Source organism: Pongo pygmaeus, chromosome 20 (assembly GCF_028885625.2).
Source record: "Pongo pygmaeus isolate AG05252 chromosome 20, NHGRI_mPonPyg2-v2.0_pri, whole genome shotgun sequence".
In the NCBI taxonomy this organism is placed as follows: Eukaryota; Metazoa; Chordata; class Mammalia; order Primates; family Hominidae; genus Pongo; species Pongo pygmaeus.
In genome coordinates this window covers 60,569,141-60,583,365 of record NC_072393.2, presented here as the reverse complement: position 1 = coordinate 60,583,365, position 14,225 = coordinate 60,569,141, and the positions used below count along the sequence as shown (strand labels likewise).

Below are 14,225 nucleotides of genomic sequence, written 5' to 3'. Positions count from 1 at the left end.
ACATCCTTGAGATCCACAAACAGACACTCGGCAAGGAGACGAGGGCGCCCCACTCTGTGGAAGTCCCCCTAATAAATGCTCTATGCACACCCTGGTGTTTAGTGCTTCTTTCTTTGGAATCCCAGCAGCTCTATCACTGGACAGTTTGGTGTACTCCTTTGATAGAATTCCTCTGGGCTGCTGGGGTTCCACTCCAGCCTCAGGTGTAGCCGGAGGATGCAGCCTCCCACCTTGGTCTGGAGCCCTGAGCCCCTCACTGTTATTGCAGATCCCGAGGTTCCTCTCCCAGCTCCACTCAGTGGTGGAAACCTCCACCCTAATGACCCCTTGATGGTCCCGGGACACTGTGACATCTCACCTCTGGCCTCTGTTCTTTCTTGTGGATCCACCTACACTTGGGAACTTCCACATGTCTTTTTCTGCTCATGACCTTGATGCTCTGGGTATTTCAGAAATGCCTCACATACATTTCTCCATTAGGGTCAGATGTGACATGTTGAGTGGACACATCAATCACCTACAGAATGTGGAGTCCAACACCAAGATCCTCTCACATCCCAAAGCCTCAGGTCTTACCCTGCTCTGGAAATCAAGCACAAATGAGCCCCTCCCAATGTCCCAGGCACTACTGACCCCACAACCACTGTGACGAGTGGGATTTGTGACAATAATCTGCAAAGGAAGAAACTGAGGCTCAGAGATGGGACACTACAAACCAAGGTCACATAGGCAGTGGATGATAACCAGTCATCAAACAAATATAAACTTCCTCCCTAACTCCTCAAATCAAACCTCAAACATAAGTAATTGTTCCCAAAATGTTGACCAGAAATTCAGGTGCAGAGGGATGGCCAAGGATGCAAGGGGCACCTGGGAGGCAGAAAAGACTCAGAGGTTTGTTCCCGGGGGGAGGGAGTGGACGCTGTAGCAAAAACATTTAAAAAGGGGAAGTTGAGAGGGGACTATTTGGCTGAAAGAAAACCCACAATCCAGTGTCAAGAAAGAAGTCTACTTCTCTTCCCCTATTTCCCTGCATTACTCCTCTGTGCTCACTGCCACACACAGCTCAGCCTGGACGGCACAGCCAGATGCGAGATGCTTCTCTGCTGATCCGAGTCTGCCTGCAGCATGGACCCGGGTCTTCCCTGAAGCATGTCCAGGGCTGGAGAGACGACTGCCATGGTAAGGGCCCCACAACGCTGAGCTGATGGATGGGCTGAAGGAGGGCGAGAGACCTTGGGGGAGGCTGTGAGAAGGAAGGGGAAGACTCCACTACCCTCATCTGGAAGGGCAGATGCAGAAAGCACCAGTTCTATTTGCTGCTACATCCTGGCTCTCAGTGAGACGAGGAGAAACCAGACACACAGTGGCTGGGGGTCAGGAAAGACCCCATTACAGTCTGAAATGTCTGCAGAGGGCCCAGTGCCTGCCCCAAACTCAGCCCTAAAAGAATGAGAGCCAGGCTCCTGGGAGGGCAGTTCCGCTTCCTGTGTGGCTGCAGATGACCACACCCCATGACAAGAAGGACCCAGTCTCCGAGTGTCCATACAGGGTGGGAAGGAGGGGAGGCTATTTCTCTCTGTCTGTCTCTGTCCTGCCAGCACCGAGGGCTCATCCATCCGCAGAGCAGGGCAGTGGGAGAAGACGCCATGACCCCCATCCTCATGGTCCTGATCTGTCTCGGTGAGATTTGAAGAGGGAGGGGAGCTTCTAACCTAGGAGGGACCTCACCCCACAGCCAAACTCTAGTCCCTAAGGAGACCCCGGGGGCTCACAAAGATCCCAGGGAGGGAAGGACCTGCTCAGGCTTCAGGGGCAAATCTCTCACAAGGAACTCTCTTCCAGGGCTGAGTCTGGGCCCCAGGACCCACGTGCAGGCAGGTAAGTCTGTCCCCAGCTGTCCCAGGTCCCTCCTCCTCACTGGGGACAAGGGGTCACCCCCGTGCAGCAGCTGGGGATGGGGAATAGCACTTCTGAGCTGATGATGGGGGTGTCTGGAGGGTCCTGGACTGAGAGCTGAGATCTCTTGGGTGGGAAATGACTTAGAATCTGACCTCTGATTTCCTTTCAGGGCCCCTCCCCAAGTCCACCCTCTGGGCTGAGCCAGACTCTGTGATCACCCAGGGGAGTCCCGTGACCCTCAGGTGTCAGGGGAGCCTTGAAGCCCAGGAGTACCGTCTATATAGGGAGAAAAAATCAGCATCCTGGATTACACGGATACGACTAGAGCTTGTGAAGAAGGGCCAGTTCCCCATCCCATCCATCTCCTGGGAACACACAGGGCGGTATCGCTGTCAGTATTACAGCCGAACTCGGTGGTCAGAGCCCAGTGACCCCCTGGAGCTGGTGATGACAGGTGAGAGGACACTCAGGAGTCCCAGCCCCAGGCTCTGCTCTCAGGAAGGAGGCTCTCAGGGGTGTCTCCCTCTCACAGCCCAGCCCTGGGGATGATGTGGGAGGTGTGAGCCCCATTTAACACGGTGCCTCCTTCTCTTCTAGGAGCCTACAGCAAACCCACCCTCTCAGCTCTGCCCAGCCCTGTGGTGACCTCAGGAGGGAATGTGATCCTCCAGTGTGACTCACAGGTGCCATTTGACGGCTTCATTCTGTGTAAGGAAGGAGAAGATGAACACCCACAATGCCTGAACTCCCAGCCCCATGCCCGTGGGTCGTCCCGCGCCATCTTCTCCATGGGCCCCGTGAGCCCAAGTCGCAGGTGGTTGTACAGGTGCTATGGTTATGACTCGCGCACTCCCTATGTGTGGTCTTCACCCAGTGATCTCCTGGAGCTCCTGGTTCCAGGTGAGAAATTCACAGCATTGCCTGGAGTTCCCTGAGTCTCCAGGCAGGTTGGGAGGAGCCGCGTCTCAGGGCAGCTCCAGGGGGGATGATGTTGGGGCGAGAGGGCTCAGGGCTCCTGGGGCCAGAGACACAGGAAGATCAGCAGTGATGAGGCCCCGGGGGAGAGGGAGGATTTGTGGGAAAGCCTGAGGGTCGGCTCCTGGAAACCATGACCACCTTTTCCCAGGTGTTTCTAAGAAGCCATCACTCTCAGTGCAGCCGGGCCCTGTTGTGGCTCCTGGGGAGAGCCTGACCCTCCAGAGTGGCTCTGATGTCGGCTACGACAGATTCGTTCTGTATAAGGTGGGAGAACGTGACTTCCTCCAGCGCCCTGGCCGGCAGCCCCAGGCTGGGCTCTCTCAGGCCAACTTCACCCTGGGCCCTGTGAGCCGCTCCCACGGGGGCCAGTACAGATGCTACGGTGCACGCAACGTCTCCTCCGAGTGGTCAGCCCCCAGTGACCCCCTGGACATCCTGATCTCAGGTGAGGAGCCCAGCGGGTTCAGTCAGGGACCCAGGCTCTGCACAGGCCCTGCCGGGGGAGCCCAGATGGTGATGGCCGGGATGAGGGGTGGGGGTCCCAAGGGAGGGAGAGACAGACAGAGACAGGGGTGGGTGGGGAGGGGAGACTCAGACAAAGCAGAGGCAGAGAGACTGAGAATCCCAGAGAGAGGCCTGGGGAGGTCTCAGCTCATAACAAGGTGGGGCAGCCCCTCACCCATCCTTCTTCTCTCCAGGACAGACCCCTGGCAGACCCTTCCTCTCCGGGCAGCCGGGCCCCACGGTGGCCTCAGGAGAGAACATGACCCTGCTGTGTTAGTCATGGGGGCAGTTTGACACTTTCCTTCTGATCAAGGAGGGGGCAGCCCATCCCCCGCTGCGTCTGAGATCAGAGCACCAAGCTCAGCAGAACCAGGCTGAATTCCCCTTGGGTCCTGTGACCTCAGCCCACGCGGGGACCTACAGGTGCTATGGCTCACTCAGCTCCAAACCCTACCTGCTGTCTCAACCCAGTGACCCCCTGCGTCTCATGGTCTCAGGTGAGGGCCCTGACCTTGTCCTCTCTGAGCTCAAAGGATCAGCTCAGGCCCTGCCCCCAGCAGAGCTCTGGGACAATAATGAATGAGGGGAGTGAAGGGGGAGGGTCCACAGGGGAGGGTCCAGCCCATGGGAGGGTGGAAATAGGCGGGGACCTCCCACCCCTGGCTCCCACCCTTGAAGTCTCAGTAGAGTAAAGAGCAGGGAGGGCTGGGTGGAGATGGGGGTGAACCTCAGAGGAGATGAAATTAGACTTAGGGTGGAAGACGGAGACCCCACCTGCTCCCCTCCTGATGTCTCCACCTCAGAATCAGAGCCTTTGGGGGTCCCAACCCCTAAGTCCTGACCCCAAGGGTGACAAAAACAGCCACTCCCAGCTCAAGAGAAGTTTCTAGACTCGTCTCAATGCTACCTCCAATATTCAGGGTCTGACTCCAGGGCAGCAGAGGGGAGAGTGGACAGTAAGGGTGTGGTCTGTGTGGCTTCCTGGGGCTCCAGGGATAGGGCAGGTGTTCCCTCCATGGTGGACAGAGGGGAGGGACGTGTCTGAGGTTCAGCATTGATGAGTGGAGCAACGGGGTCTTTCCCCCTCCCCGAGCAGGATTCCCAGGAGCTGTCACCTCTCATGGGGGAGCCAGGGTCAGGGGACATCACAGGCAGGTGCTTGGTCTAGGAGTCAGGTGGGAGGAGCCCGGGGAGGTGGGGCTGGGTCTGTGATGGCTCAGCCTCTCCTTGGGATGTGGAACTTCTGAAAAAGACCGTTCCCCTTGCACCCTGGACTCCCCATCTGAATAAGGGGGAGCTGCCTGGATGTGACCGCCCCAAAGCCCCTTCATTTCTGACCTTCTGGGGCGTCTGGGATGTGGCTCATCCTAGACCTGCTCCCATCTACAGCCCTCTCTGGCCCTCTCCTAATTCTCCCAATAACTGAGACTTGTTAAGAGTTAAAAAACCAATGGAGATGGGGGCAGGTGCACTCAGTTTTACTCATTCCTCCCGGAATCTCAGCTTAGTAAGACAAACCACAATATTTTGGAAAAAACAAAAGTTTACAAAACCCCGCTGGTTGAGAGTCTCCCCTCTCTTGTGTACAAGAGAAAATTTCTCCCATTTTCTTCCAAAATCAACACCTGGCACAGCTCTGCAGGACCCCCAGCCCCTGACCTTGTCCTGCAGGATGTGTGATGAGTAGAGGAAGGAGAACAGGCTGGGTAGGGAGGATTTGGGGTCCAGGCCTGACTTGGATACCGGGAAGATGCTGGGACTGATGGAGGAGGAAGAGAGGCAGGCAAGTTGGAGAGAGGACAGATGGACAGTCTATTGGCAGCTCTCATTTCTCGTTTCCAAGAGCCCCTGAGTATGAGCCCCTCACCCACACTTGCGGGGTCCCTGGGCCATCTCAAGACAAGAGAGGAGGTTGCTCGGGCCTTGGTGGGATCTGACTGTGATGAGGCTGGAGTCCACCCCAGATGTGCTCCTTGAGAGAGAAGCACCCCAGCTGTGGGTGCCGCTCACACGGCCCCTCCTGTGCTCACCTGGAGGCCTCTGTGCTCAGGGCACCGCTGAGAATACGGAGGGGCCCTGCACCTGCTCCCTGGACGAGTCAGGCAATTATTCACAGCACGTCTTTGTGTTTAACTCATTTCTACTCTGCATTTTCTGTATGCACTTGTCCATTGTTACTTTTTTTCTAAAACTTTTAAAACAATATTTGAATATAGGAATTTATAATTTTTATTTGTTTGTATGCATTTATTATTTAAAAATCCTTAATTATACTCCCCTTTAATTGAGTCTTGATTTAATTTATACATTCAATGTAGAAACAAATTTCTCGTTAATATCAAGTCTTCCTCTTTTACACATTAAAAGTGAAGATTTTCTTAATGAATTTAAGACACATTTTGAAATTTTACTCCTAAGAATATTGTATGCTCATTTTAACTTAAAGAATTATTCAACATCTTTAACAATTGATAAGTGAGGTATTTGATTTCTTTATATATATATTTTATTATTATAGTTTAAGTTCTAGGGTACATGTGCACAACGTGCAGGTTTGTTACGTAGGTATAGAAGTGCCATGTTGGTTTGCTGCACCCATCAACTCGTCATTTACATTAAGTATTTCTCCTAATGCTATCCTTCTCCCAGCCCCCCACCCCCAGACCGGCCCCGGTGTGTGGTGCTCCCTGCCCTGTGTCCATGTGTTCTCATTGTTCAGCTCCCATTATGAGTGAGAACATGTGGTGTTTGGTTTTCTGTTCCTGTGACAGTTTGCTTAGAATGATGGTTTGCAGGTTCATCCATGTCCCTGGAAAGGACATGCACTCATCCCTTTTTATGGCTGCATAGTATTCCATGGTGTATATGTGCCACATTTTCTTAATCCAGTCCACTGATGGACATTTGGGTTGGTTCCAAGTCTTTGCTATTGTGAATAGTGCCACAATAAACATATGTGTGCATGTGTCTTTATCGTAGAATGATTTATAACCCTTTGGGTATATGCCCAGTAATGGGATTGCTGGGTCAAATGGTATTTCTTGTTGTAGATTCTTGGGGAATTGCCACACTGTCTTCCACAATGGTTGAACTAATTTACACTCCCACCAACAGTGTAAAAGCTTTCCTGTTTCTCCACATCCTCTCCAACATCGGTAGTTTCCTGACTTTTTAATGATCGCCATTCCAACTGGCGTGAGATGGTTGGTATCTCACTGCTGTTTTGATTTGCATTTCTCTGATGACCAGTGATGATGAGCATTTTTGCATATGTCTGTTGCCTGCATAAATGTCTTCTCTTGAGAAGTGTCTGTTCATATCCTTTGCCCACTTTTTGATGGTTTTTTTTTTTTTTTTTTGTAAACGTGTTTAAGTTCTTTGTAGATTCTGGATATTAGCCCTTTGTCAGACGGGTAGATTGCAAAAATTTTCTCCCATTCTGTAGGCTGCCTGTTCACTCTGGTGATAGTTTCTTTTGCTGTGCAGAAGCTCTTTAGTTTAATTAGATCCCATTTGTCTATTTTGGCTTTTGTTGCCATTGCTTTTGGTGTTTTAGTCATGAAGTCTTTACCCATGCCTATGTCCTGAATGGTATTGCCTAGGTTTTCTTCTAGGGTTTTTATGGTGTTAGGTCTTACATTTAAGTCTTTAATCCATCTTGACTTAATTATTGTATAGGGTGTAAGGAAGGGATGCAGTTTCAGCTTTCTACATGTGGCTAGCCAGTTTTTCTAGCACCATTTATTAAATAGGGAATTCTTTCCCCATTTCTTGTTTTTGTCAAGTTTGTCAAAGTTCTGATGGTTGTAGATGTGTGGTTTTATTTTTGAGGGCTCTGTTTTGTTCCATTGGTCTATGCACCTGTTTTGGTACCAGTACCATGCTCCTTTGGTTACTGTAGCCTTGAAGGGTAGTTTGAAGTCAGGTAGCGTGATGCCTTCAGCTTTGTTCTTTTTGCTTAGGATTGTTTTGGCTATATGGGCTCTTTTTTGGATCCACATGAAATTTAAAGTAGTTTTTTCCAATTATGTGAAGAAAGTCAGTGGTAGCTTGATGGGGATAGCATTGAATCTATAAATTCCTTTGGGCAGTGTGGCCATTTTCACAATATTGATTTTTCCTATCCATGAGCATGGAATGTTCTTCCATTTGTTTGTGTTCTCTTTTAATTCCTTGAGCAGTGGTTTGTAGTTCTCCTTGAAGAGGTCCTTCACATCCCTTGTAAGTTGGATTCGTAGGTATTTTATTCTCTTTGTAGTAATTGCAAATGGGAGTTCACTCATGACTTGGCTCTCTGTTTGTCTATTATTGGTGTATAGGAATGCTTGTAATTTTTGCACATTGATTTTGTATCCTGAGACTTTACTGAAGTTGCTTAGCAGCTTAAGGAGATTTTGGGCTGAGTCGATGGGGTTTTCTAAATATACAATCATGTCATCTGCAAACAGAGATAATTTGACTTCCTCTTTTCCTAATTGAATACACTTTATTTCTTTCTCTTGCCTGATTGCCCTAGCCAGAACTTCCAACACTGTGTTGAATAGGAGTGGTGAGAGAGGAAATTCTTGTCTTGTGCCAGTTTTCAAAGGGAGTGCTTCCAGTTTTTGCCCATTCAGTATGATTTTGGCTGTGGGTTTGCTATAAATAGCTCTTATTATTTTGAGATATGTTCCATCAGTACCGAGTTTATTGAGAGTTTTTAGCATGAAGGGCTGTTGAATTTTGTTGAAGGCCCTTTCTGCATCTACTGAGATAATCATGTGGTTTTTGTCATTGGTCCTGTTTATGTGATGGATTACCTTTAATGGCTTGCGTATGTTGAACCAGCCTTGCATCCCAGGGATGAAGCTGACTTCATCGTGGTGGATAAGCTTTTTGATGTGCTGCTGGATTTGGTTTGCCAGTATTTTATTGAGGATTGATTTGCCAGTATTTTATTGAGGATTTTCACATCAATGTTCATCAGGGATATTGACCTAAAATTCTCTTTTTTGTTGTTGTGTCTCTACGAGTCTTTGGTATCAGCATGATGCTAGCCTCATAAAATGAGTTAGGGAGGATTCCCTCTTTTTCTATTGATTGGAATAGTTTCAGAGGGAGTGGTACCAGCTCCTTGTTGTACCTCTGGTAGAATTTGGCTGCGAATCCTTCTTGTCCTGTACTTTTTTTGGTTGGTAGGCTATTAAGTATTGCCTTAATTTCAGAACTGTTATTGGTTTATTCAGAGATTCAACTTCTTTCTGGTTTAGTCTTGGGTGGGTGTATGTGTCCAGGAATTTATCCATTTCTTCTAGATTTTCTAGTTTATTTGCGTAGAGGTGTTTACAGTATTCTCTGATGGTAGTTTGTATTTCTGTGGAATTGGTGGTGATATCCCCTTTATCATTTTTTATTGTATCTATTTGATTCTTCTCTCTTTTCTTGTTTATTAGTCTTGCTAGCGGTCTATCAATTTTGTTGATCTTTTCAAAAAACCAGCTCCAGGATTCATTGATCTTTTTGAAGGGTTTTTTTTGTGTCTCTATCTCCTTCAGTTCTGCTGTGATCTTAGTTATTTCTTGCCTTCTGCTAGATTTTGAATTTGTTTGCTCTTGCTTCTCTAGTTCTTTTAATTGTGATGTTAGGGTGTCGATTTTAGATCTTTCCTGCTTTCTCTTTTGGGCATTTAGTGCTATAAATTTCCCTCTACAGACTACTTGAAATGTGTCCCAGAGATTCTGGTACATTGTGTCTTTGTTCTCATTGGTTCCAAAGAACATCTTTATTTCTGCCTTCATTTCATTATTTACCCTGTAGTCATTCAGGAACAGGTTGGTCAGTTTCCATGTAGTTGTGTGGTTTTGAGTGAGTTTATTAATCCTGAGTTGTAATTTGATTGCACTGTGGTGTGAGAGACAGTTTGTTGTGATTTCTGTTCTTTTACATTTGCTGTTTTCCTGCCAATTATGTGGTCAATTTTGGAATAAGTGTGAAGTGGCGCTGAGAAGAATGTGTATTCTGTTGATTTGGGGTGTTGAAGTCTGTAGATGTCTGTTAGGTGTGCTTGGTTCAGAGCTGAGTTCAAGTCCTGGATATCCTTGTTAACCTAATGCGTCGTTGATCTGTCTAATATTGACAGAGGGGTGTTAAAGTCTCCCATTATTATTGTGTGGGAGTCTAAGTCTTTTTGTAGGTCTCTAAGGACTTGGTTTTTGAATCTGGGTGCTCCTGTATTGGGTGTATATATATTTAGGATAGTTAGCTCTTCTTGTTGAATTGATCCCTTTACCATTATATAGTGGCCTTCTTTGTCTCTTTTGATCTTTGTTGGTTTAAAGTCTGTTTTATCAGAGACTAGGATTGCAACTCCTGCTTTTTGTTTTTTTGCTTTCCATTTGCTTGGTAGATCTTCCTCCATCCCTTTATTTTGAGCCTACATGTGTCTCTGCACATGAGATGGGTCTCCTGAATCTGATGGGTCTTGATTCTTTAACCAATTTGCCAGTCTGTGTCTTTTCATTGGGGCATTTAACCCATTTACATTTAAGGTTAACATTGTTATGTTTGAATTTGATCTTGTCATTATGATGTTAGCTGGTTATTTTGTCCATCAATTGATGCAGTTTCTTCATAGCATCAATGGTCTTTACCATTTGGCATGTTTCTGCAGTGGCTGGTACTGATTGTTCCTTTCCATGTTTAATACTTCCTTCAGGAGCTCTTTTAAGGCAGGCCTGGTAGTGACAAAATCTCTCAGCATTTGCTTGGCTGTAAAGGATTTTATTTCTCCTTCACTGATGAAGCTTAGTTTGGCTGGATATGAGAGTCTGGGTTGAAAATTATTTTCTTTAAGAATGTTGAATATTGGCCCCCACTCTCTCCTGGCTCGTGGAGTTTCTGCCAAGAGATCTGCTATTAGTTTGATGGGCTTTCCTTTTTGGGTAACCTGACCTTTCTCTCTGGCTGCCCTTAACATTTTTTCCTTCATTTCAACCTTGGTGAATCTGATAATTATGTGTCTTTGGGTTGCTCTTCTCGAGGAGTATCTTTGTGGTGTTCTCTGTATTTCCTGAATTTGGATGTTGGCCTGCCTTGGTAGGTTAGGAAAGTTCTCCTGGATAATACTCTGAAGAGTGTTTTCTAACTTGGTTCCATTCTCCTTGTCACTTTCCAGTACACTAATCAAACATAAGTTTGGTCTTTTCACATAGTCCCATATTTCTTGGAAGCTTTGTTCATTTCTTTTCACTCTCTTTTCTCTAATCTTGTCTTCTTACTTTATTTCATTAATTTGATCTTCAGTCACTGATATCCTTTCTTCCACTTGATCGAATAGGCTACTGAAGCTTGTTCATGCATCACGAAGTTCTTGTGCCATGGTTTTCAGCTCCATCAGGTCATTTAAGGTCTTCTCTACACTGTTTATTGTAGTTAGCTATTCGTCTAACCTTTTTTCAAGGTTTTTAGCTTCCTTGCAATGGGTTAGAACATGCTCCTTTAGCTCGAAGTAGTTTGTTATTACCAACCTTCTGAAGCCTACTTCTGTCAAGTCATCAAACTCATGCTTCATCCAGTCTCATTCCCTTGCTGGTGAGGAGCTGTGATTTTATGGAGGAGAAGAGGCCCTCTGTTTTTGGAATTTTCAGCTTTTCTCCTCTGGTTTCTCCCCATCTTTGTGGTTTTATCTACCTTTGGTCTTTGATGTTGGTGACCTAGAGATGGGGTTTTGGTGTGGATGTTCTTTTTGTTGATGTTGATGCTATTCCTTTCTGTTTGTTAGTTTTCCTTCTAAGAGTCAGACCCCTCAGCAGCAGGTCTGTTGACATTTGCTGGAGGTCCAGTCCAGCCAGACCTTATTTGCCTGGGTATCACCAGCAGAGGCTGCAGAACAGCAAATATTGCTGCCTGATCCTTCCTCTTGAAGCTTCATCCCAGAGGGGCACCTGCCTTTTTGAGGTGTCTGTCGGCCTCTACTGGGAGGTGTTTCCCAGTCAGGCTACATGGGGGTCAGGGACCCGCTTGAGGATGCAGTCTGTCCATTGTTGCAGCTCGAATGCCGTGCTGAGAGAATCACTGCTCTCTTCAGGGCTGTCAGACAGGGACGTTTAAGTCTTCAGAAGCTGTCTGCTGACTTTTGTTCCACTATGCCCTGCCCCCAGAGGTGGAATCTATAGAGGCAGTAGGCCTTGCTGAGCTGTGGTGGGCTCCACCCAGTTCGTGCTTCCAGGCCTCTTTGTTTACACTGTGAGCTACTCAAGCCTCAGCAATGGTGGACACCCCTCCATCCGTCCAGCTGCAGCATCGCTGGTCAATCTCAGACTGCTGCACTAGCAGTGAGCAAGGCTCTGTGGATGTGAGACCTGCCGAGCCAGGCACGGGAGGGTATCTCCTGGTCTGCCAGTTGCTAAGACTGTGGGAATAGTGCAGTATTTGGTCAGGAGTGTACTGTTTCTCCAGATACAGTCTGTCATGGTTTCCCCTGGCTAGGAAAGGGAAATCCTCCAGCCCCTTGTGCTTCCCAGATGAGGCGATGCCCCATCCTGCTTCAGCTCGCCCTCTGCGGGCTGCAGCCACAGTCCAACCAGTCCCAATGAGATAAATCAGGTACCTCAGTTGGAAATGCAGAAATCACCCGTCATCTGTGTCGATCTCACTGGGAGCTGCAGACCAGAGCCATTCCTATTCCACCATCTTGGAAGTGATGCCTATATTTTTTTTTAAAGAAGAGATAGGTATCCATGAGAAAGTGACTGGTTTCATTATGTTCTTTTTATTTATTATTCACCCACTAGAGAATGGCTCTTTTCTAATTACTTTTCAATGATCTCCTTTAATTTCTCGTAAAATTTATAGAAACCATAATACACGGAAATTTTATTTCTTTATTTCTAAATTACATGCCAATATGTCTCAGATATTAACATGTATATAACTACATAATAAATACATATCTGAAGTTTTACATATATACACAGGTTCTATACGTTACACATGATGTGAGTGGAGGTATATCTAAATACATTTTTATATGTATTCATCCATATGCTTCATATATTTGACATGACAGATCTTTACAGGTATGTTATTGGTCTTCTCATCTAGATTCACACTTGCTAGAGCAGAAGTATTCATTTATGAACCTCAGATAGCACCAGCATTTAGCATATGCATATCTCTGTGTGTGTGTGGGTGTGTGTGCACCTGTATTGCATTCTAGGGGTTACTGCCTATATGAGGAATTAGTTACCTATGGATTAAACGGAAGATGAAACCCCAGGTGAAGTGGTTGAGGGCATGAAGGGGAGGCAGGCCCAGACTTTCACCCCTTTGTGTTCCTGACATTCAAGAGCCCCTGAGGTCCAACCCCTCCTCCATGGAGCCTGGGTCCTCAGCTGATGGATCCGTGAAACTCTCATCTCTGGGGAGCATTGGCTTCTGTGGTCCTGCACCTGCTCCTTGCAGCCTGTTAGGGCTCAGAGAGCACACAAGGTCCCAGGCTGTACAGACAGCACATAAGGTCACAGTTATTTCTGTACTGGGGACCACTTTCCTTATACATGCTGAGCTCCTGGGATGCAGGAAAACTCTCCCAAATGACTCAGGAGCCGAGTTTGGATTTGTAGAACACAGAAAGTCTGAAATAATTCAATGAGGAGACTGGAGGGAACCCTGCTACAGCAGAGGAAGGGTTTATTGAGGAACTCCATAAAACTCATGTCAAGAGACACAGGGGAAAAGAAGAATGCAGAGCCCAGGAGTGAGGCTGGGCTCGGTGCTCTTCTCCACTGTTTTGATTCTCAGAAGTAGCTGAGACCCTCAGCCCATCACAAAACAAGACAGACTCCATTACTAGTGAGTGAGGAGATGCTCTCAGTTATGGGGCTGGCACAGAGGGTCAGGTCCTGTGAAGGGGAGGTGGGTGCCCTGGGTGGACATCCAGGGGTCCTGGGTGATTCTGATCTGCCCTGACCTCTGTGGCCTCTTTGTCCACCATCCCCAGCCTTACACCCCCAGGATCACACAGTGGAGAATCTCATCCGCATTAGCGTGGCTGGCTTGGTCCTGGTGGTCCTCGGGATCCTGAGCCAGAGAAGCCTCCAAGATGCAGCCGGGAGGTGAACAGCAGAGAAGACAATGCACCCTTCAGCATGGTGGAGCCCCAGGGACAGATCTGATGATCCCAGGAGGCTCTGGAAGACAATCTAGGACCTACATTATCTGGACTGTCTGCTGGTCATTTCTAGCAATAGGAATCAATATTTGAGTGCAGGGAAACTGGGGTGATTCCTAGAAGATCATTAAACTGTGGTACATTTTTTAATCTATGAATGTTGACTTTCCTTGACTGGATCCCCTTTTTTTCCCATCCCCAGACATGAGGCTCCATCCCACATGGCAGTGTTGGGTCCACACCTCCGCACACCTGTGTGCTCTGGTCCATGGCATGTGACACAGTCTTCCTCATTCCTCATTGTCACACTCCTTGATGTCCCTTACTGAGTCCCCATCTCTTCAGTTCAGAGATCCAAACCTGAACCACCAACTAAATCAATGACAGGAGATCAGATTCCAACCAGGTAAAGAGAAATCCACCCTGCTGCCCTGACACCCTCTCTGTACCCTATGAGCCCTTCCCTCTTTCTCAGATGCTATCTGTGTAATTTCTTCTGAAATATCACCACTTGGAATCATCACACTGGCATTTCAAGTGACACCACAGCTATGCTGTTTCTGAAAAAGACATCTTTAAAATGCTGTAATTAGTGGTATCTTGCAGTTTCTGTGACATAATTTTTTTTTCATGGCCCAAATCAAGCTGCCAATGAGTTCTCACTGAATGCAGGGTTGGGAAGCAAGGGACA

The 14,225-nt window shown here is 47.4% G+C and overlaps 1 protein-coding gene across 1 annotated transcript; it reads left to right on the top strand.

Annotated features, from left to right (window-relative positions):
- The first annotated feature begins 1,052 nt into the window (after nucleotides 1–1,052).
- On the top strand, nucleotides 1,053–13,997 carry LOC134738881 (leukocyte immunoglobulin-like receptor subfamily A member 3). The gene is given in 8 exon segments (XM_063658945.1): nucleotides 1,053–1,182; nucleotides 1,602–1,683; nucleotides 1,846–1,881; nucleotides 2,072–2,356; nucleotides 2,500–2,802; nucleotides 3,029–3,325; nucleotides 3,579–3,881; nucleotides 13,364–13,997. Coding segments are annotated over 8 exon segments (1,455 nt in total). The 5' UTR covers nucleotides 1,053–1,152; the 3' UTR covers nucleotides 13,483–13,997.
- The last annotated feature ends 228 nt before the right edge of the window (nucleotides 13,998–14,225 follow it).